General features: G+C 37.1%; 4 protein-coding genes across 4 annotated transcripts; 3 read left to right on the plus strand and 1 right to left on the minus strand.

Moving 5' to 3' along the window:
• The first annotated feature begins 218 nt into the window (after nt 1–218).
• LOC125193580 (pentatricopeptide repeat-containing protein At4g14050, mitochondrial) lies at nt 219–2,253 on the plus strand. The gene has a single exon (XM_048091406.1). It carries the CDS (start codon nt 264–266, stop codon nt 2,100–2,102), a length of 1,839 nt encoding a protein of 612 aa, XP_047947363.1. The 5' UTR covers nt 219–263; the 3' UTR covers nt 2,103–2,253.
• Nucleotides 2,254–2,818: 565 nt separating this feature from the next.
• On the minus strand, nt 2,819–3,996 carry LOC125193761 (putative late blight resistance protein homolog R1A-10). Its single transcript, XM_048091632.1, has 2 exons — nt 3,226–3,996; nt 2,819–3,184 (listed from the first exon to the last, which is right to left on the minus strand). The coding sequence occupies exons 1-2, from the start codon at nt 3,994–3,996 to the stop codon at nt 2,819–2,821; spliced, it is 1,137 nt and encodes a 378-aa protein (XP_047947589.1).
• Nucleotides 3,997–8,822: 4,826 nt separating this feature from the next.
• Nucleotides 8,823–13,118, plus strand: LOC125192533 (signal peptidase complex catalytic subunit SEC11A-like). The gene is made up of 8 exons (XM_048090137.1): nt 8,823–9,014; nt 9,670–9,782; nt 10,312–10,383; nt 10,799–10,834; nt 11,460–11,505; nt 11,759–11,846; nt 12,656–12,713; nt 12,856–13,118. Exons 1-8 carry the CDS (start codon nt 8,936–8,938, stop codon nt 12,904–12,906), a joined length of 543 nt encoding a protein of 180 aa, XP_047946094.1. The 5' UTR covers nt 8,823–8,935; the 3' UTR covers nt 12,907–13,118.
• Nucleotides 13,119–16,478: 3,360 nt separating this feature from the next.
• Nucleotides 16,479–19,508, plus strand: LOC125193764 (receptor-like protein EIX2). Its single transcript, XM_048091636.1, has one exon. It carries the CDS (start codon nt 16,479–16,481, stop codon nt 19,506–19,508), a length of 3,030 nt encoding a protein of 1,009 aa, XP_047947593.1.
• The last annotated feature ends 829 nt before the right edge of the window (nt 19,509–20,337 follow it).

Raw genomic sequence — 20,337 nt, forward strand, 5'->3', positions numbered from 1 at the left:
TAACTAACCATATTCATAGATTTTAATTGCTGAATTAAATTTAAAAAACTGTGTTAAAAAGTTTAAATACGAAATTAGCAGTGAAATTGTATCTTATGACAAAAAATGTGAAATCAATGAATTAAAACAAAAAGAAATAATATTAGTAGAACGATTTTGTCTAGTTTGTATAAAAAGCCATATTTCTTCTACCAATTTAAAGAAAAGCAGCAGAAAATAATCGTTGTTCATATATAGAACTGCCTGAAAACGGCGAGGAATGAATGAATCATCACTTTGAGATTTTGCATCAGATAAAGCAATGCATAAAGCTCCGTCTCCCACTGGAGGGCAAGAAACTCCACGCCCACGTCGTCAAATCCGGCTTCGACCTTCACGGCCCTCTCTTCTCCAATACTCTACTCTACATGTATGGCAAATGCGGCTTGTTAAAAGATGCCCTCCAGCTGTTCGACGAAATGCCCCACAGAGACCTAGCTTCTTGGGCCTCCATTTTCACCTCACACAACCACGCCAATCTCCCCCAAAAAACTCTCTTCTTGTATTCCGCCGCCGCCTCTAAGGGAAATCTCCAGCCCGACGATTTCATCTACGCCACCTTGTTTAACGCTTGCGCTGGCTGTAATGCTTTGAAAGTCGGCGAGCAATTGCACGCGCAGTTTATTGCGTCGAGTTTTGCGGATAACGATGTTGGTAAGTCGAGCCTGGTTGATTTCTACGCGAAATGCGGGCTCCCTGATAGAGCTCGCAGTGTTTTCAATTCAATTGTGTTGAAGAATGTGGTTTGTTGGACTAGCTTGATATACGGCTATGCAAAGGCGGGAAGGAAGAGCGAAGCGGTTGCTCTTTTAAGCGATACGCCTTGTAAAAATTTGCAAACCTGGACAGCTTTGATATCGGGGTTGATGCAGGGAGGACTGTGTCTTGACTCGTTCAAGATTTTCAAAGAGTTGAGGTTGGAGGGAGCTAATGTAGATGAACCATTTATTTTGTCGAGTTTGATTGTTGGCTCGGCTACTTTGGCTATGTTGGAGCTCGGGAAGCAAGTTCATCGCTTAGTCATTGGATTCGGGTATGAATCTAATTTGTATGTTAGCAATGCATTGATTGATATGTATGCTAAATGCAGTGATGTTTCAGCGGCGGGGATGATTTTTGGCAACATGGGTAAGAGGGATGTTGTTTCTTGGACCTCAATTATAGTTGGAATGGCGCAGCACGGGCGAGCATTTGAGGCTCTGTCGCTGTATGAGAAGATGGCTTTGGCTGGTGTGAAGCCGAATGGGGTGACATTCACCGGGATCATCTATGCTTGTAGTCATGCTGGCTTGGTTGAGAAAGGCCGTCATCTTTTCAATTCTATGGTTGCGGACCATGGATTGAGACCTTCGTTGCACCATTATACGTGCTTGGTGGATCTCTATGCCCGTTCTGGATTGATTGAAGAAGCTAAGGATATACTCGATACCATGCCATTCACACCCGATGAAGCTGCTTGGGCTTCTCTGTTGAGCTCGTGTTGTCAAGGTGGGAAGAAGGAGATAGGTGTTCGGATTGCTGATCATTTACTCGAGTTGGGGCCAGAGGATACATCCACGTGCATACTTCTGTCTAACGTCTATGCACGTGCTGCTATGTGGGAGAAAGTGTCGAGAGTGAGAAAACTGATGTATTCAATGGAGTGGAGAAAGAAACCTGGTTATAGCTGTGTGGATCTCGGGAAGGAGATCCAAGTATTCTATGCTGGTGAGACGGAACATCCGATGAGGGATGAGATTTTTGCCCTTATGAAGGAGTTGGATGCGGAGATTAGGAAGAGAGGCTATGTACCCGACACTTCCTTGGTATTGCACGACTTGCAACACCAAGAGAAGGAAAGGCAGCTGTTTTGGCATAGTGAGAGATCGGCTCTTGCTTACGGGCTGCTGAAATCAGCTCCTGGGGCATCCATACGGATTATGAAGAACCTTCGTGTTTGTGGCAATTGCCACACTGTCTTCAAACTCATCAGCAATATTGTTGGTAGGGAACTCATTGTAAGAGATGTCAATAGGTTCCATCATTTTAAGGATGGGGAATGCTCTTGTCGAGACTTCTGGTGATCACCTGACGTATGAAGGTAAGGACTAAGCTTGTGGTTCAATATGAGCGAGAATTGTGGTTGCTTAATTCAAGAAGATTTTTGTTAGGTTCCATATTTAGAGATTTTTGTTAGGTAATATAAATTCAAGAAGATTATAGCTGATGCTTGATTATCTCTATATTCCTCCAAATGTATCTCATCTGACTCACTGTTTTTCGAAAATTGGTTTCTTCTAAACTTTGAAGTAATCACACCAATGATAAAGCTTCAAATATGGTGGTATTCGTAAGGAGTTAGGGTTAATTTAGGGAACTTGGTTAATTTTTTATCTTAAAACTTTTGAGGAAATATTTTTGAAGTATCATAAATTGTCTTCCACAAAAGTTCTTTTACTTAAAATATCTTTCCTAACTTTAGTAACATACCTGAATATCATCCAACCTCAAATTTTAGTTCTATCTTTGTCCACATTCCTAAATATGACCGCCTTAAACTTTCTCCGTGAATATGGAAGGCTACCACTACTATAACCCAAAAAAAGCCCAACAAAAGCTTCAAGTATCCTCAATCATCTAAAATTGATTGACTCAATTACTCAACATATCAAAGAACGTGGAACAATCCCTTATAACCCAACAAAGATTAACATTGAGAATAGACTGAGTACATAAAGTCAAGGCAAGCAAAAGAAAACTTGGTAACATTAGCAAAGAAGAAGAATTTGAGTTATCCAAGTCAAACCTCTTTTTCAGAGGGAATGTGAACTTGAAGATCCTCATTTCCATATGACTCTTGCTCATCTCGTATCTCTTCAGCAGAATTAACAGAAGAATCGCTGCAATCCACCAACTCAATTGACTTGAGTGTGTCTATGTTTCCAATATCCGATGGGATCTCCTTCAGCTCTTGTAATCCTCGAAGAACAAGGTGCTTAAGGCGCGGAAAATGTGTTTTCTCTGTAATCCATGTTTCTAGTTCATGACACCTTTCGATCACCAACAGTTTAAGACTAAGGAACTGCCCTTCAACGGTTTTCCACTCAGACCCAATGAAGGAATCATATTTGAGCTTGAGAATCTCAAGAAGAGGCAAGGAACCTATCTTATTCGTCATAAAACAAGTGGGAGAATATGATTTCCAACTGTAGCATCAGCTGCATACACACGCAGCAATCTAAAAACAGTTGGTAAATTAGGTTGCTCATGTTCCCACATCAAGGAACGAGCAACTGCTGAAGATCTCAATTCATCAAAGTTATCAGCCAGGTCAATGCTTCTTCTCTCTTGAATACAGATGCAGCGTTCAGACAGTATATCTCGTGGGATTTGGAGACTGTGCACACCTGCAATGAAGAAGAACTTTTGCTTACGAGCTTCTCTCAAGCAGAGGTCCCTCAAAAGATTGTGGATCCTGCAAGATATTAGTTTACCATTATAGTTGCGTTTTTCAACTAAAATGAGATTTCTGTCAACAAGTTCTCCCAAATACTTGTCTGCTACCTCTTCAAGGCTTCTACCTGGATCCGGTTTTAGAAATCCCTCTGCGTCCCAGAGTTTGATTAGGTTGGAGACGTGAATGTGGGTATTTTCTCCGAAGATTCCCGTATACAGAAAACATGGCTTCAGATGAACGGGCAAACTATCATAACTCATGTACAATATTCGCAAGCAATATTCACTGTTCTCTAAGTTAACAATAGAATCAAAATTTTCTGCTACATCTTGCCAATATCTTGCTGTTTGTCTCGACTTTGCTAGGAGCCCTCCAATCACAGTAATAGATAGAGGAAGACCTTTGCAGTTTTCTGCAATTCTCCTCCCGGTCTCGATCAATTCTTGTGGACAACAAGCTTCTTCTCCAAACACAATTTCACACAATAAATTCCAGCTATTAAGCCTATCTAGGAAATGCATCTCAATGGTATGAGATTTGGTAGGGAGAAAATCCAAATTTGAATGCCTAGTTGTAAAAATTATTCTACTCTCACTCTCGTTGGTATTAGGGAAGTAGAATTTCAGATGATTCCACACATCGAACATATGATGGTAAGGACTAAGCCTCTGTTTCAGTAAGGGTAAAATTTATTCAGGTTCCAACATATTACTTGCTCTAAGAAGGAAACACTACAGAATCCCATAGATAAATGGGATTATGACTGAACAAAGGAGAAATGTCGGTATATGTAGTATCGACAGTGGCTGCCACCGCCGCCTCCGTGGGGTGGAGTTCATCCCAGAACCTGTATTCATCTCTCTTGCTGCATGGAACACTTCCCTCACTGCACAACCCTTCCCTCCCCACCTTGCAACATGCCACACGACCATGTTTTATATTACCTGAAAATCAGATCATTGTCATCGTCGTACACAAGTTAATTGCTGTAGTGATTTTTAGTTTTTTTTTTTTTTTGAAATTATGATGAGGAGTACCATTTGATGCAGATAGAGCTGTGTATCTGGTGTACACAAATTTTGCTTTTGGATAGTCATGATTGAGTTTGTTGACGAGAAGGTCGAGTTGTTGGTTGAAAATTTGGACAATGTCGTTGATGGTTTCGACGCAGGATGAGAAATTAGGGGAGCCGTAGGCGCTGATGAGAAATGGTGTACATCCTATTTTGTCCAATCCTACAACAGCTACTTTTCTTGCTCCGTTCTTGTACAATCTCTGGTGATGAAGATGAATATTGGAATGCAAGTATAAAACGTAAAAGAAGAAAGACTGAAAATTTCTTACTTGAAACTGGTTTGCATACTGCTGAATGAGAAGTGTGGCAAAGTGATTTGGGGTATGATTTGTGGCTGAGGAATAGAACTGAGGCACATAGTTTAATAGGTAGTCGTTGCTGCCAAATCCAACATAGTATAAACATGAACGCAGGTGTCTTTTTGCTGCTTTATGTCCTTGTAGTAATTTCTGGATTCTGGAAATTGTGATTTCGTGATTTGATATTTGCATGCTCATACTGTATACATCCCCCTGCAATGTAGAAATTTCATGTTTAAAATCAGGCATATTACTAGAAAACCATGAAGTTTGGATTTGTTCGCAGTTATCCCACACCAAAAAATTCGATAGCACTCAGTTGTTCCATAAAAACTAAAACGTTTTCCTTTTTGGATTCAAATTAAAAATGAAATGTTTCCTAAAAGGGAAACACTACTATTTCTATTTTTTTCATCTATTTTATTTTATTCTCTTTTCATTAACTTCATTACATAAAAATCTCTTGCCGAAAAGTAAATTTTTCATAGTATTTGATGGGACGGGGGAGTATTTTCAACCAAACGATGCCGTTTTTATATGAATAGACGATACATTTTTATCAATTGTATGCAAATAAATCCAAGCTACATAATTTTCTCGAATTCTCTTGTTGAGTGAGAGAGAGATTTTACAGATTGAGTTCCAGTTTGATTGAGAATTCCAGCTCCACCGGAGGCATAGTTGAGCCCGCCAAGGATATCATCAGTCGTACCATTGGCAAATGGAGGGATGGAATGTTCAAAGCCCAACATTTTTGCTGAAAGGAAGATGGCAAAAACAAAATTTATGTACAGTGTATTAAATATGGAGTTATAACCAAAGCATGCAAAAAAAATATTACTATTTGATTTAGTCTGTGCTTTGATTTAGTTTGATGAGTTAAAACTTCTTCAAAAATACTTTCTTTGACAAATACAGTATAAAAAAATATGGAAGCTATGAAAGCAACAATATGTCTGAATTATACTAATCCAAATAACGAAAAAAAAAGTGTACCAATAAAATCTGCAATATTGCGACCATTGGAAAATCTCCCAGTTGGGCCAGATGGAAAGTCGAAACCATAGGGTAAGTAATCAACTCTGAATTTGGTATTCAGATAGTTGTTGTTTCCATTGTCTACTAACGAGTCTCCCAAAACGAAGACACATGGAAATTGTTGTGGTTTTGCAAATACTATGGTTTCAAAACTCACAAGATTCTGCAGGATTAACAACAAATAGTAAAATTTACAACACTTGTTTTGCGTCCAAGCCATTATAGAAATTATGTTGAATGGCACAAAGCATTAAAAAAAGACTTCTTAATTTATAAGTATGATTTTCATAGGGGTAAAATTAATTAAACATGTTTATTTTAAAAAGAGTAGACGGGCTAGGAACACGCTTCCTTTATTTCTGTTATGACTACTTGTCTATATTGAGAAAGTAATTGAATAGTCATATTTGATAGGATTGAAAACTCATCCAGGGATGAAATTCTATGAACAAAAGTGACATCTACGGATGGTTAGGCGGGTTTGAAACATCTGTGGTAAAACCTAAAAAAGATTTAAACGAAAGTGGGTGGCTATGTGTTGGGAACCCAATGGCTAATGAAACTGCGTGAATGCATATACGTGGGGTGTTACGTGCTTAGCATCTAAGTGCACATTCATTTTAAGCACACGATTGTGGATGCCTTGTGTAGAACATTTTTGCCCATAGCCAACTAGCCACGGGCACGCCTATATTACTATTACCAAGAACAATTTGATGCGGTTTAAATCTACTTAATGTCCATTAAAAAGGATTGAATTAAAGGTGATTTTAGTTTAGAGCTGGTTGGACAGTTTGCCCCAAGCTACAAACTACAAAAGTTAGAACAATTTAATTCGGTTTAAATTTTCTCAATATTCATTTGAAATAATTAAATTATAGGTGATTCTATATTTAGCCATTTAACTCTCTCACGTTTGCGTATATTTACATTTGTATTCGATCGTATCTCTAACCTTTTACATGAACTTCATAATAATGTCCTAGCCCTAGCTAGAAAAATTAAGTTCGTTTTGCCTAACTAGCAAATTGGAAATCTATCGGACTATTTAAAATTATGTTCGAAGAATAAGTTCGTTCCATTTTAAATTCAGGTAGATATATCGTGAGATAATGAGTCGATACACATGTACCATATAGTAGTAATAGTAATTGATTAATATAAGTATATTTTTTCAAGCAAGAAAATAATTTAATAGATTTTGGAAAGATTTTTTTTTTATAGACGGAAATGGCTCGAGCCGGCCAGCAGCGAGCAAAGGTTCAAGACAAGCGGCTCAAAGCCAAACCGCAAAAAACAAAAACAGAAAAGTACAATGATATCTCAGTCTAACACCACCAAACCTGCTAAAATGCAAAACTCCCAAAGAGCCAAAGAAACAACAAGAGCAACAACACAAACCTGGTAACAATCTTCACTCCAAAACCTGAAGTCTTGCACTTGATCGATCGACATCTGTGTTGTGGGGGAGGTATGGACAGCCACTCATATTCCATAACGTAAGTTGCAAAAATGATCTTCTCTTTTCGGCCTCCCAGTTTGGTTTAAACTTTTGGAAAATCATTTTATTCCATATGTTCCATATCGACCAAGATATGATATAAAACATAGAGATCCATGTTTTCTTATCACCCTTTTGGAGAGGGGTGCCCATCCAAGAGAGGAAACACGCCATCGGGTCCTTAGGTAGGCATATGGGATATGTTCCATCTATCACAACAATAGTACCACAATTGGCTTGAAAATCTACAGCTGAAAATGATATGTTCCAAAGATTCTGACTCCTCATTGCAAAAGATGCATGGATCATCCTCAATTCCTGCTATGCCATGTGTGAACAGTCTCTCTTTTGTGTTTAGCTTTCCTTGCAAAACGAACCAAACATGTAGTTGAACTTTGGTGGCACGAGATTACTCCAACGCGAGGCGCCCTTGCGATGTTCTAGGCTCCGCATCCTTCAAATTTCGGTTGACCTGTAAGACAAAGTTAGAAACAGAGAAACCCAAAGAATTGTGGAACGACCACACTCTCTCATTCTTGTGTTTTCCCTCAGCTCAATTCGATTCACGGCAAGTTAAAGATTCCCAAGGAGCTCATCTTCCCGGATAAAGAGTTTTCTTCTCCACTTCAGCTGCCATTCCCATTTTCCTTCTCATATTCCCATGTCTACAATAAGCTTATCCTTTTGGTTAAACAATGAGAAGAGTATTGGAAAGAGGTTCTTTAGATTTTGGATAGATATAGCAAACTAAACATGTTTGCCAATTAATAAGGAAAGTTAATTTGGCCGACCATCTTGATTTTGGAGCTAGTTTTATTGATCTTTGGCTACTCTTGATCCAGGTAAATCAAATTTTTTAGTTATGAGCTTAAATAATTTGACATTTAACCTTTATTTTATTTTATCATCTATTCCAGCCTACCCAGGTTTAAGGCTTAATAATTATCTTTATTTAAAAATTTAAAAGTAATTTTTTTATCAAAATTAAAATATTAAAAGATTATAGGAATTAATCTAAGGATACGAACATCAGGTATTCGGGTAGCTGAAATAAAAATCATACTAGGTTTGAATCATTCGATGAATCGTTGAGGCAATTTTTAGGTGAAGATGCTTGATTCGTCTAACCCTAAATAATTTGAATATTAAGAATATAATGGTTAATAGTATATTATAGCTATTCTAATCGTCGAAGTGTTTCTATAACTATTCTCAAATTACATAGTATATCCTAATTCCTAAATTTTACTTTTCAGTTTCGAATCGAGAGAGTAGATTTTTTAATAATTTCTCTAATTTATTTATTTTCATTTTCCAGAATTACAGTGGTCTTTATTATGTTTATTTAATTCTAATACTCACAAATTATTTGAATTAAAGGATAATATTTGGGAGTATTTGTATTTATTGTTGAGGCAAATTCATTTTCCCCTTTTGCTGTTACTTCCCTTTGACCTTCATTACCAATTCTCAGTAAATTGAGCGTTTCGACTCCGAACCTTTTAGTGCTGTATTGCTAATTTGCTAACACACACACAGCGGCGAAGATGGGGTGGATCGGAGAGCAGATTGATTCTATCAAATCCTTGAATTTCAGACAAGTTCTCACTCAAGCCGTCAGCCTAGGTTCGAGCAATAGACTTGCTTTTTTATTTAGTTTTTATAATTGCACAATTGCTTCGTGATTTTCTGAATGATGATAAGAGGTTTTTCGGTTGCTTTCGATTGTGTGTTTTGTCTTTTTTTGAATATGTGAATTCATGTGCGACTGTCTGTGCTCTGGTTTTAGTTAACTTTCCCTTCAGATTCGGAGTATATTTCGATGTGATTTTTGGTTTATTAGTCATCGTGCACTTCATTTAATTGAATAATTCTTGTAGAAAGTGAATGAAAGCTGAATTACTGTATCAACTAAGATGTAATTTTGATACCTTAAAATGAGGAATTTCTTCATTTAAAGTTTGCATTTTATGCAAATTGATTTGTAGATGTGATTATCTATTTATTACCTCTTTTGTTCTCTGATTATTCTCCTTGGTTACATGAAGTTTATGTGATTATGCTGTCTGTTCATATTGAAAACTAGCTCTGGCCTTGTAATATAGGTTCTATGCTTGAGTACCAAATCTGGACATTATGACATTTAATGATTCGCTCATATGAAGATTGTTTGATACTAATGTTGCTAGGCTTTTGTTATTTGTGTCCTTATTTTTATTCTCTCTTGTTTTTAAAGGGCAATTTGTCTGATTTGGTTTTTCATTTTAACCAATTGGTCCAGGTATGATCGTCACATCAGCACTCATTATATGGAAAGGGTTAATGTGTGTTACTGGCAGTGAATCGCCGGTAGTTGTTGTGCTTTCTGGAAGTATGGAGCCTGGTTTTAAAAGGGTGAGTGCTTTGATTACATTACATCAGTTGTTAATACCAACATTATTGATGAATCCGCCATGTCATTACTTAGTGTCATGGCCATGGGATTTTCTTCTTGTGCAAAAGTATTATAGCTTGCTAATAAAGGGTGTTTAAAATTGTGTGTATCACTTAAGCCAATTCTTGGTCCTTTATCAACTCTGCCTTGCTGCCAAACACCTCTTTATTCAAGCTCCGGGGGCTTCAAGGTTCAGCAAGGGAGGGGCATAGATATTAAGACTTTAGAATGCTCACAAATAGTAGTGCTGCAACCTTTCCTTTATCTGTTTCACGTATCCTACTAGTTACATTGAATTACACTTGAGCTGTCTGATAAACTTTAGTAATTTTTTCGATGGTTGGCACAAATCATATCTTATTACATGTCTGGTTCACAGAGAGCTACTCAAACCTGATATCTGTGTTGTTATTATGTCTAGCGTATCAATATAGTACTTTTCTACTTCCCATTTTCCTTGATTTTAACTTGTTCATTTACCTTTTTCAGGGGGACATATTGTTCTTGCATATGAGCAAGGATCCTATTCGTGCTGGAGAAATTGTTGTCTTTAATGTTGATGTACGTGGTATCAGTATTATGTGTTATTTCAGTATTGTTGCTGTCCTTGCTTGTCTTTGGTCCACGAAACTAAATTTTTATCCTGACCAGTGTTAACTAAAATCCAACCCCAAAGAGTTTGCATGTCCTCTTAGATATGTGATCATTTAAAGATGTCATCTTCTTTGCATTTGTATTGATTCATGGGGAATGTAGTACATGATCATTGAGATCTATAAAAACCCAATGAAGGAAAGACATTGCAGATGTTCATTTCATTACTTATATATTTCTTGAATTTTGAGACATGCTCTTGCTTCTAAAATGAGAAGCATGTCTTGTCTCCAAATTTGGTGTATGGGCCATAGGCTTTGCATATAAATTAAATTATTGTAATTTTGTCCCAAGCTCACTAACTTCCTTTACTTTCTGACAGGGGCGTGAAATTCCTATAGTCCACCGAGTTATTAAGGTATGAAAGTTGATACTTGTTTTCATCTTAAGTACCCCGCTTACATAGTAGCTGAGGTCTGAGGAACTAGATCAATAAGAAAGTAGTATTCCTGTTGTCATTGGGACATTGGAGAAAATAGAAAAAAAAAAGGTGAAAATTGTCAAGTCATTGGGTAGCTGAGAACCTTGAAAATTCAGGTAGGAGTGGGAGCATTGATAGGATGGAAAGTCAAAATCATGTAATACCATGAATATATTTAAACAGGAACAAGATATCTGTGTTATGTACTTATTTTACCTCGTACAGCATAGGAGGATTTATTGTCTTCTGTAGGATCTATAGAAATAATTATTGTGATTAAGCTTGGGAGATGCATGTACGTTTTACTGCCCCTTAAAGCTCAAAAACAATTGCATGTACGTTTTACTGTAGCTCAAAAACAGTTGCATGTCCCTGTCAAGCTTAAAAAAGTTCTTGTATTGGGAAATATCATCCTACTCCGTGCTTTAGTATAAGTAGTACATGCACCCAAAGAACTAAGTCCATACGATGTGTGTGCAGTTGTGCTTGCTTTATAACAAAACCTCATCTTTATATGCTCTTGTTCCTTGTGCTCTCATATTAACCAGTGGTTGCTATTTAGGTTCATGAACGTGAAGATACTGGGGAAGTTGACGTCCTTACGAAAGGTATGTTGTTTGAACTATTATTATTTGTCATAATAAAAATAATATATGCACTGAAATGTAAGTACTGAGTTGAAATGTTAGTGTGTTATAGTACGTTTGAGTTTTGAAGCATCTGCTAAATGTTTATGATTGGGATTAAGCAGGCGTTATAAATAATTTTATGACTCTTATCTTCTTCTAGAAACAGACACGATCCAATATTTCTCAAGAAAATGATGTTGGTATTCATGTTAGTCTGCTCTTTGTTTTCCAGGAGATAACAATTTCGGAGACGACAGACTTCTCTATGCTCAGGGTCAGCTCTGGTTGCAGAGGCACCATATTATGGGAAGAGCTGTTGGGTGAGTTCCTAGTTAAAATTAAATTCCAGAATTATTTATATAACTTGTGATACGCTTGGCATGGCTCGCGTATTAGAGTTATTATATGTCTGATTAAGGACAGCTTTATTTACCTTGTTCTTCTCTGAATTCAAGGATTGAGAATCTGCAAAAATTGTTGGCTGAATTAGATTTAAATCTATATAATCAATTCTGAGATTCCTTAGCTTCAATTTCTTCTATTATACTGGCTTTAGGAGCCTTATTTGACCTTCATGAATTAGGTCCGCTAATTCCTTTGACTGGGTGCATGTTGAACTCTTGGGCTGTACAAATGTATAAATTACTATTCCTAACTTTGTTGCACACTTTCTTTCTTTCTTTGTCCCTTGTATGAAGTTCGAGAATTCTAGACCTCTTGGACTCTGCAGCTAAATTTCTAATGATGTTTGTGCATTTTGGAGTAACTTCTTAAATGCTCAATTATATTTCGCATTATTCTTAGCAGCATAAACCAGTCGTCGTTTTTTGTCATATTTTTCTTTCATCGATAAACACATACTCATTATATTCTCCCAATTATTCATCTCCCCCTTCACAATCCCGTGGAACACTACTAGCACTTTACATTTATGACCTTCGGTCAATACTATTACATGTTAATGGCATGTTATATGGTATTTGCTTTGACGCTCTTCAATTACTGCGACTTCTTGTTACTTTCTTAACCAAATTTACTTATTTTGTCCCATTGTATTCCGATTACCAACAACACTGTATGTTCTGAGATTTGATGAGAGCATCGACACTTACAATACTGCTTTTTGCAGATTCTTGCCATATGTAGGCTGGGTTACGATTATCATGACTGAGAAACCGATCATCAAGGTTAGCTCTCAAACCTTGTGTTCTTGAAATACCAAATGAACTCTTTCATGCTTATTGTTTATTTCCTTGGATATTATGTCATGACGTTGCTTGTCATTGCATTATCTAAAGGCAAGTTTGTATTTGATTTGGCTTGGTGCAGTATATATTGATAGGCGCCTTGGGGTTGCTGGTCATTACTTCAAAAGAATAGAGGGGCGAGGTCGGTGCCAACTTTGACATTGGAGAGATTACAGGAAGGGATAGGAATATCGAAGAGAAATATCAACAACATAGACTGATCTGTATCTCTTGACTGTGTAAGTTCAGCTCCAAAGGGAATTAAAATTCTTATTAGCTTGATTTTGAGGTGTTTCCTTGAGCATTATGGTTTCTTGTTTATGCTGAGCTTTCAACTTGCACGTATTCTGCTTTCTCAGCCTCGATTGCTTGTTTCATTTGGTAGATGGATCGATACGAGTTTATTCTAATATGGGTTATAAATCGTGCATCTTGGACTTAGTTAACGAATAACAATTTTGAAATTGAATTAAATACCAAACAACTGATCGTTGAAGAAAAAAGAAAATAAGGTTGGCAGTCTTTGGACCCTTGAAAAAGTAGGATTTTAGTCTTTAAACACTTGAAAAAAGTAGGATTTTCATGTGGCGAAATTTCGTGGAGCTACTAAGCAATGTCGTGAAAATGAAGGAACTCGTGACGATGACAGCAACCTAATTTGTAAGGTCATTTTCTTTATTTCGTGTTATGAGCTACATAGATTATTTAATGCCTAATTATATATTTGTAATTTTTCCCCTAAATTTAAAAAATATATAATCAATTTATAATGTTTATTATGTATTTTATATAATTTCAAGTATAGGAAAATTATAGTTTTAGAATCCTAACATATTTCCATAAAAAAAAAAAATTACTTACAATTATACTTTCTTGTCCAAATGGCCTAGTTATTTTTATGAGAGGGCGAACACTACCTGATTTAGTTGAAGCTTTTTAAAGAGAATCATATCTGTGGAGATAATACTGGAAACCGAATATAATTGAAAAAGTAGTTAAAGAATTGTACTCCAGTAAATGTAAAGGTTGAAAGATTGGTACTTAGGGAGTATTAAGTAGTTATAAGTGTGAAAAACTTCATTAATGTTGGGAAGACTCCAACCCATATTTGAGAGACGACCTAGAATTTGTAGAAACGTGAGCAATGCTCGTCAAAAAATTCAGCCAAGTGAAATGATGATTACCTCTAAACACAGAGCTTTCTTCTTCCTCCTCATCACCATCTTCCACAATTCCATTTCCTTCACATCAACCTATGCTCGCTATCTGTTTTGTTTTACCTTAAAGCGCCTCATTGCATCACACCAAGTACATTTGGTGTTTCCTTGAGCTTCACTCTATGTCTTAATTGTTGTTTATGTTGTTTCTTGGCCTTTATTTTGTTTTTATAAATTTTGTTTTGTTTTCCTTTGGTAGATGGATCGATGTGAATAAATAAACAAGTAGACTTAGTTAAGGACATGCATATGCATAGATAAAGTAGATCACAGTAGCTTGTTGGCGCATAAATATTGTGGATACTTAATTTTGGCAGAATGGTAATAATGTGTACTACATACAACTTCTCCATTAGAAGTTCATCGCATCCAGCAGCTGCCCACGCCAAGAATTGTCTGAAAATAAGCCTTAAATTGTTCATTTTTTTTTTATTATTGTGGACTACCCATATTATTTATACCGGGTATTTTTAGATTGTAAATCAAATTTTAACGCTTTTTAGTTCGAACCTAGAATGTTTACAATTATAATACGTTTATCTCCATTGTGAATCGAACTACTGAGTATTGATCGAACGAGGAATATACGTAAAATATAGTATGTTCGCGATAAATCATCCGAGGGTCACAATTTAAAATATTGAAAACTAGTAAATAATTTAAAATTTAACCCAACTACGGAATCACATTGGTCGCATGCAAATAAAAGAATATTATGGTTTTGGAGTTTGATCATCCTCCTCTGGTATTCACTTATGAATCTCTGTTGGCCACTGCAAACTTCTGATTCTCTGGTTCGAATACACGCAAATTAAGCCGAGTAGTTAATCTGCAAAAAACAAAAAAAAATGAAAATCAAAGGATGTGAAATACTAACATCTTAAAGATAAGCAAAAACGAATCTAGGAGAAATGGATTCATGATTCAGAATGACATCAAGAGCACACCATTTCAACTGCATGATTCATTATATCCACACAAATAAGTGTTAACTGTTAACGAATCATTATAGAGAGAGATGGCATGAGACTCAAATAAGTAAGATATAAGCTGGGGTCTATTTTAAGAGTTGGATAATCATATGGTGAAAGGTATCGAAAGGAAAAATAACAAGGTAGTAAAATCTCAGAGATACATTATTACATAAATTCCTTCAATATTTCCATTTTCAGAGGACAATTATTCGTGTCTTGTATCTTACAATTACATGTCCATACATATTAATGAGCTGTCCCATTCCCTCTTTCCGGTCTCCCTACAAAATAATTGAGATGGAGCAAGCACATATATTGAAGCCAGACACAGGCTCTGAAAAGAACGCAACAATCTGTTGGTTGGGGCGAATAAAGTAATGGTCAGATTGTCGACTGCAACAACAGTTTGATATTGTCCGTTTTGGGTCAAGCCTTCACAGATTTGTTTTTGGATCACTCCCAAAATGCCTCAAACTAATTGTGATTGGACATGAATTATATACACCTTCCAACTTCACTCACAAAATTTGAAAAAAAAATGATTTTGGTTTTGTGTAAACAGGTTTTAGAATAGAGGGGTGAGTTCTGTGCCAACTTTGACACTGGAGAGATTACAGGAAAAAGGACAGGAATATTGAAGAGAAATATCAACAACTTAGACTGATCTGTATGATCTCTTGACTGTGTAAGTTCAGCTCCAAAGAGAATTAAAATTCTTATTAGCTTGATTTTGAGGTATTTCAACTTGCACGGTTTCTACTAAAAATCGGATTTATGTGGCGAAATTTCGTTGAGGCTGCTAGCAAAGTCGTTAAAAAGGAAGATTTTTGAAGATTACAACCTAATTTATAGGATTATTTTCTTCTGTCTTCACGTAAGAGATAACTTTTTTTATAGTTAGAGTCACTAAGGATAAATTAGTTTAATAGTTTTAGTCAAAATATACTTTTTTCTTAATTTCGTGTTGTTGTTAACTACATAGATCATTTCAAACTTATTTTCATATTTGTTTTTTTCCCCCTAATTTAATACAGATAATAATCTGTGTATAATGTTTTACTATGTATTTTATTATGTTTTTCAATATATTAGATTATTTTAAGAGAATGAAAATTATATTTTTAAAATCCTAACATATTCCAAATATAGTAATCATATTTTCAGTAATAAATTCAAGAAATTATAATCCCATGAACCATTTTCCCTTACAATTTTACTTTCTTGCCAATGGCCTAATTATTTTTTTGAGAGGGTGAACACTATTTCATTAGATGAGCTTTGAAGAGATGGTCATATATGCCAATGGCCTGATACTTTCTTGCCAATGGCCTAATTAGTAATATTTATTTTATTTAAAAAAATAAACAGTGTGTCGCATAAACTAGATTAATGTTGGGATGATTCCAACCCATATTTGAGAGCCTATAATTTTCTGCAACGTGAAGAAATGCTGTTCAAATTCAGACATTACTTAATCACATGCCACATTCGTCAAAATTCAGTCAAATGAAATGATGATTACCTCTAAACACAGAACTTTCTTCTTCTTCCTCAGCACCATCTTCTTCAATTCCAATTCCTTCACATCAACCCATGGCAACACCACTTTCTGCCACAAAATCGAAAAACAAGCCCTCCTAACCTTGAAGCAATCCTTAAACTTAAACAACTCCACCCTCTCCTCATGGAACACCACCAACTCCAACTGCTGCACATGGAACGGCGTCGTTTGCAGCGTTCCAACCAGCCACGTCCACCGCCTCCATCTCAGTTCTCACTCCTTACATGGAAAGATCAATCTGTCCACTCTCCTCGGCCTCAAGCATCTCACTTATCTTGATCTGAGCCACAACCAATTCCAAGGTGCAATCCCTCCATCCATAGCGATGCTAAAAAATCTCGAGTATCTGAATCTATCCAACGCCGGATTCCAGGGAGAGATTCCTCGGTCGATAGGGAATCTTTCGAGCCTACGCACTTTGGTTCTAGAAGGCTCTGGTCAGAGAGTGCATGGGCTTGGATGGCTGTCTGGTTTAGTCCGTTTGAAGCATCTCAACATGAACTTCATCGACCTCAGAAGCGAAACCAATTGGTTGGCAATCATCAACGCTCTTCCTCGTTTGGCTGAGCTGCATCTTAGTGGCTGCAACCTTCTGTCACCTCTCTCTACACTTGATCATGTTAATGCCACTTCTCTAACATTTCTTGATCTCTCTAGAAACGGGCTTGCCTCTTTCTCTGTTGCAGGGTGGATTTTCAGACAAGGTAACCTCAGGTTTCTTGATATGAGTCGAAACTATATCGAAGGCCATATTCCATCTACAAGCAATACAACGAAACTGCAACACGGTGATCTCTCTTGGAATAAACTCAGCTCAGTAATCCCAGATTGGATTTACTCATGCCAAGATTTGAAGTTTGTGTATTTGGGCAACAATTTCTTGGAAGGTACCATCTCCAAAAGGGTAGCGAATCTAACATCTCTTGACACTTTTAGTTTAAGCTATAACCAAATTTCTGGGGAGATACCGAGTGAGGTCACTAGTTTGTGCGCGATACGAATATTGGACTTTTCTGGTAACAATCTAGAAGGGAATATATCTGATTTATTTGCAAATATGTCCCATTGCTTCTTGGAAGGGGTCGTAACATGGCGCATGAGGGAAAATAAACTGTCTGGTCACTTGACAGACAAGTTTGGCGAGTTCAAGAAACTGACGTTTCTTGATCTCACCAAGAACTCGATATCCGGAGTGATCCCACACAGTTTAGGTGAATCATCGAGTCTAAGGAGATTATGGCTTGGATTCAACAAACTGAGTGGAGAATTGCCAATGAGTATAGGGCAGCTTTCTAACTTGGAAAGTCTTACTTTTGGGAGGAATATGTTGGAAGGTATTGTGAATGAGACTCACTTTGAAAAACTCACAAAATTGAAGTACTTGTTTGCATCTGGAAATAACTTGAGTTTGAAAGTGAGCCCTGATTGGATTCCACCTTTCCCACTTCTGGAGGAGCTTGGCATTGGATCTTGGAATCTGGGGACAGGTTCTGAGATACCCTCATGGATTCATGGATTGTATAAGAATTTATCAGTTCTTGATTTGTCTGATACTGGCCTATCTGGTGAAGTTCCAACATGGGTTTGGGGTGTAAGTAAACTCAACCTCTCTCACAACCATTTTCATGGAGAAATACCTGATTTTAAACCATGGGAAAACCGCCTCGCTTTTCCATATTATCGACGTATGTATTTGAGTTCAAATCGATTTAGTGGCTCATTGCCTCGGGTATCAAACGATATGATCGAGTTGGATCTTTCCAACAATTCATTGTCAGGAAGTTTATCTCACTTTCTTTGTGATGCCACATATGATACTTATGTATTGAAGATTCTCCATTTGGGAAACAATTTGATAAGTGGGAAAATTCCAAATTGTTGGATGAAATGGTCTTCTTTGGAGTATATCAATCTAGGGAACAATTTGATGTTTGGAAGAATACCTAATTCTATAGGGTTATTGGCTAATTTGTTATCCTTGAATCTAGATGGAAACAAATTTTCTGGAGAGATACCTTTGTCAATACAAAACTGCGCCAAGTTAGTGAAGCTTGATGTTGGTGGGAATGATCTTATTGGGAAAATACCTACATGGATTGGGACAAGCTTGTCCAATTTGATGTTTCTTGTATTGAGATCCAACAGATTTAGTGGTGAAATTCCTTCTAGTATATGTCACTTACACACTCTCCAAATCTTGGATATCTCAAGTAATGATCTCTCTGGGGTGATACCTTCTTGTGTACATAATCTCACTGCAATGGCTACAAGTAGAAGTTTTGAAGAATATGATGGTGGAGGGATACAATATTCTCAAGTGTTTGATACATTTATGGAGAGTGTCTCAATAGATACAAAGGGATCAGTGCTTCAGTATGTTACCATTCTTGTATTGGTGACAAGCATTAACCTCTCTGATAACAATCTCTCCGGGGAGATCCCGGAAGGAGTGACAAGCTTGGTCGAGCTCAAATTCTTGAATCTGTCGAGGAATCACTTGACAGGGCTAATCCCCCGTAGAGTTGGAGATATGAAGCAATTGGAGTCTCTTGATCTGTCAAGAAACTCCTTGGTTGGTGAGATTCCCGTTAGCGTCACAGTACTCTCCTTTCTGAGCCACTTCGACTTGTCTTATAATTTGTTGGAGGGGAAGATTCCAGAAAGTACTCAAATTCTTGGCATGGATGCTTCTAGCTTTGTCGGGAACCGTCTTTGTGGGCCTCCGTTTCCACGCAACTGCACCAATACTCGTGAAGAAGAGGAGGAGGATGAGGATGAGGATGGTGATGAGGGCGAGATAGATTGGTTTTATGTGTTGGTGTCGTCAGGATATGCTGTTGGATTTGTAGGTGCGGGTAGTGTATTGGTGTTGAACAAATCTTGGAGACAAGGCTATTTTATGTGGGCGGAGAGAGTCTGGCACAAGATTTGTGTTTATTCCACCATTAAATGGGTGAGGCTCAAAGTAGCATTAGGTGGATAGTTAGGGAGTAGTAGTTCAAGTAAGTCAAGTTATTCTTTAACATCACTTATTTGTATATATATGAGAAATTATATGCTACATACGAGCACTATACATGAGTGGTGTTTACGTACTCTTATCAATAATTTATTCTGTACAAATGGTAATCCAAACATACTCAAGTTAGAAAGCACTCAAAGTCGGGGACATGATTGGATCAACCGTTCCCAAAAATCAACTTAACGCATCACAATGATGCGTCTGATGGCTGTATCCCCAGTGGAGCAACTGCTGCTCAGTCCTGCAGTTTTGCACTACGATTCCATGGTACTCTTTCTCAACCTGATTCTCAACTGCAATGCGCTCGTGGCTATTAGTCGGATGGTGCTGCTCGAATTTATGAGAGTTGGCATAATAGTTCACCCCCTTTGCCGTAGTAAACTTAGCATCATGGTGGTGAGTTCTAGTGAGGGAGTAAACTGGCTCTGATGAAGCCAAGATGTCCCCCAACATGGCATTACTGTAAGAGAATGGAAGAGTGAGGCATGTCCCAACTTTGTCATTGGAGATGTTATAGAAAGAAATAGGATTGTTGAAGAGAAATCTGTATATTTGGTGTTTCCTTGACTATACACGTCTTGTTGTTTATGAGTTTCTTGTCCTTTATTTTGTTTTCCTTTGGTGGATGAATCGATGTGCATAGGTTCCTTTGAATTTTAGCACACAAACAAGCAAATAGGCCAACGCACATACATAGAAAAGGTATATCACAGTTAAGGCTTGTTGATGCAAAAAAATTATCTATACTTTATTTTTGCAGAATAGTAAGTTCACCGCATCCAGCACCCCA

Source organism: Salvia hispanica, chromosome 6 (genome assembly GCF_023119035.1).
Source record: "Salvia hispanica cultivar TCC Black 2014 chromosome 6, UniMelb_Shisp_WGS_1.0, whole genome shotgun sequence".
Classification (NCBI taxonomy): Eukaryota; Viridiplantae; Streptophyta; class Magnoliopsida; order Lamiales; family Lamiaceae; genus Salvia; species Salvia hispanica.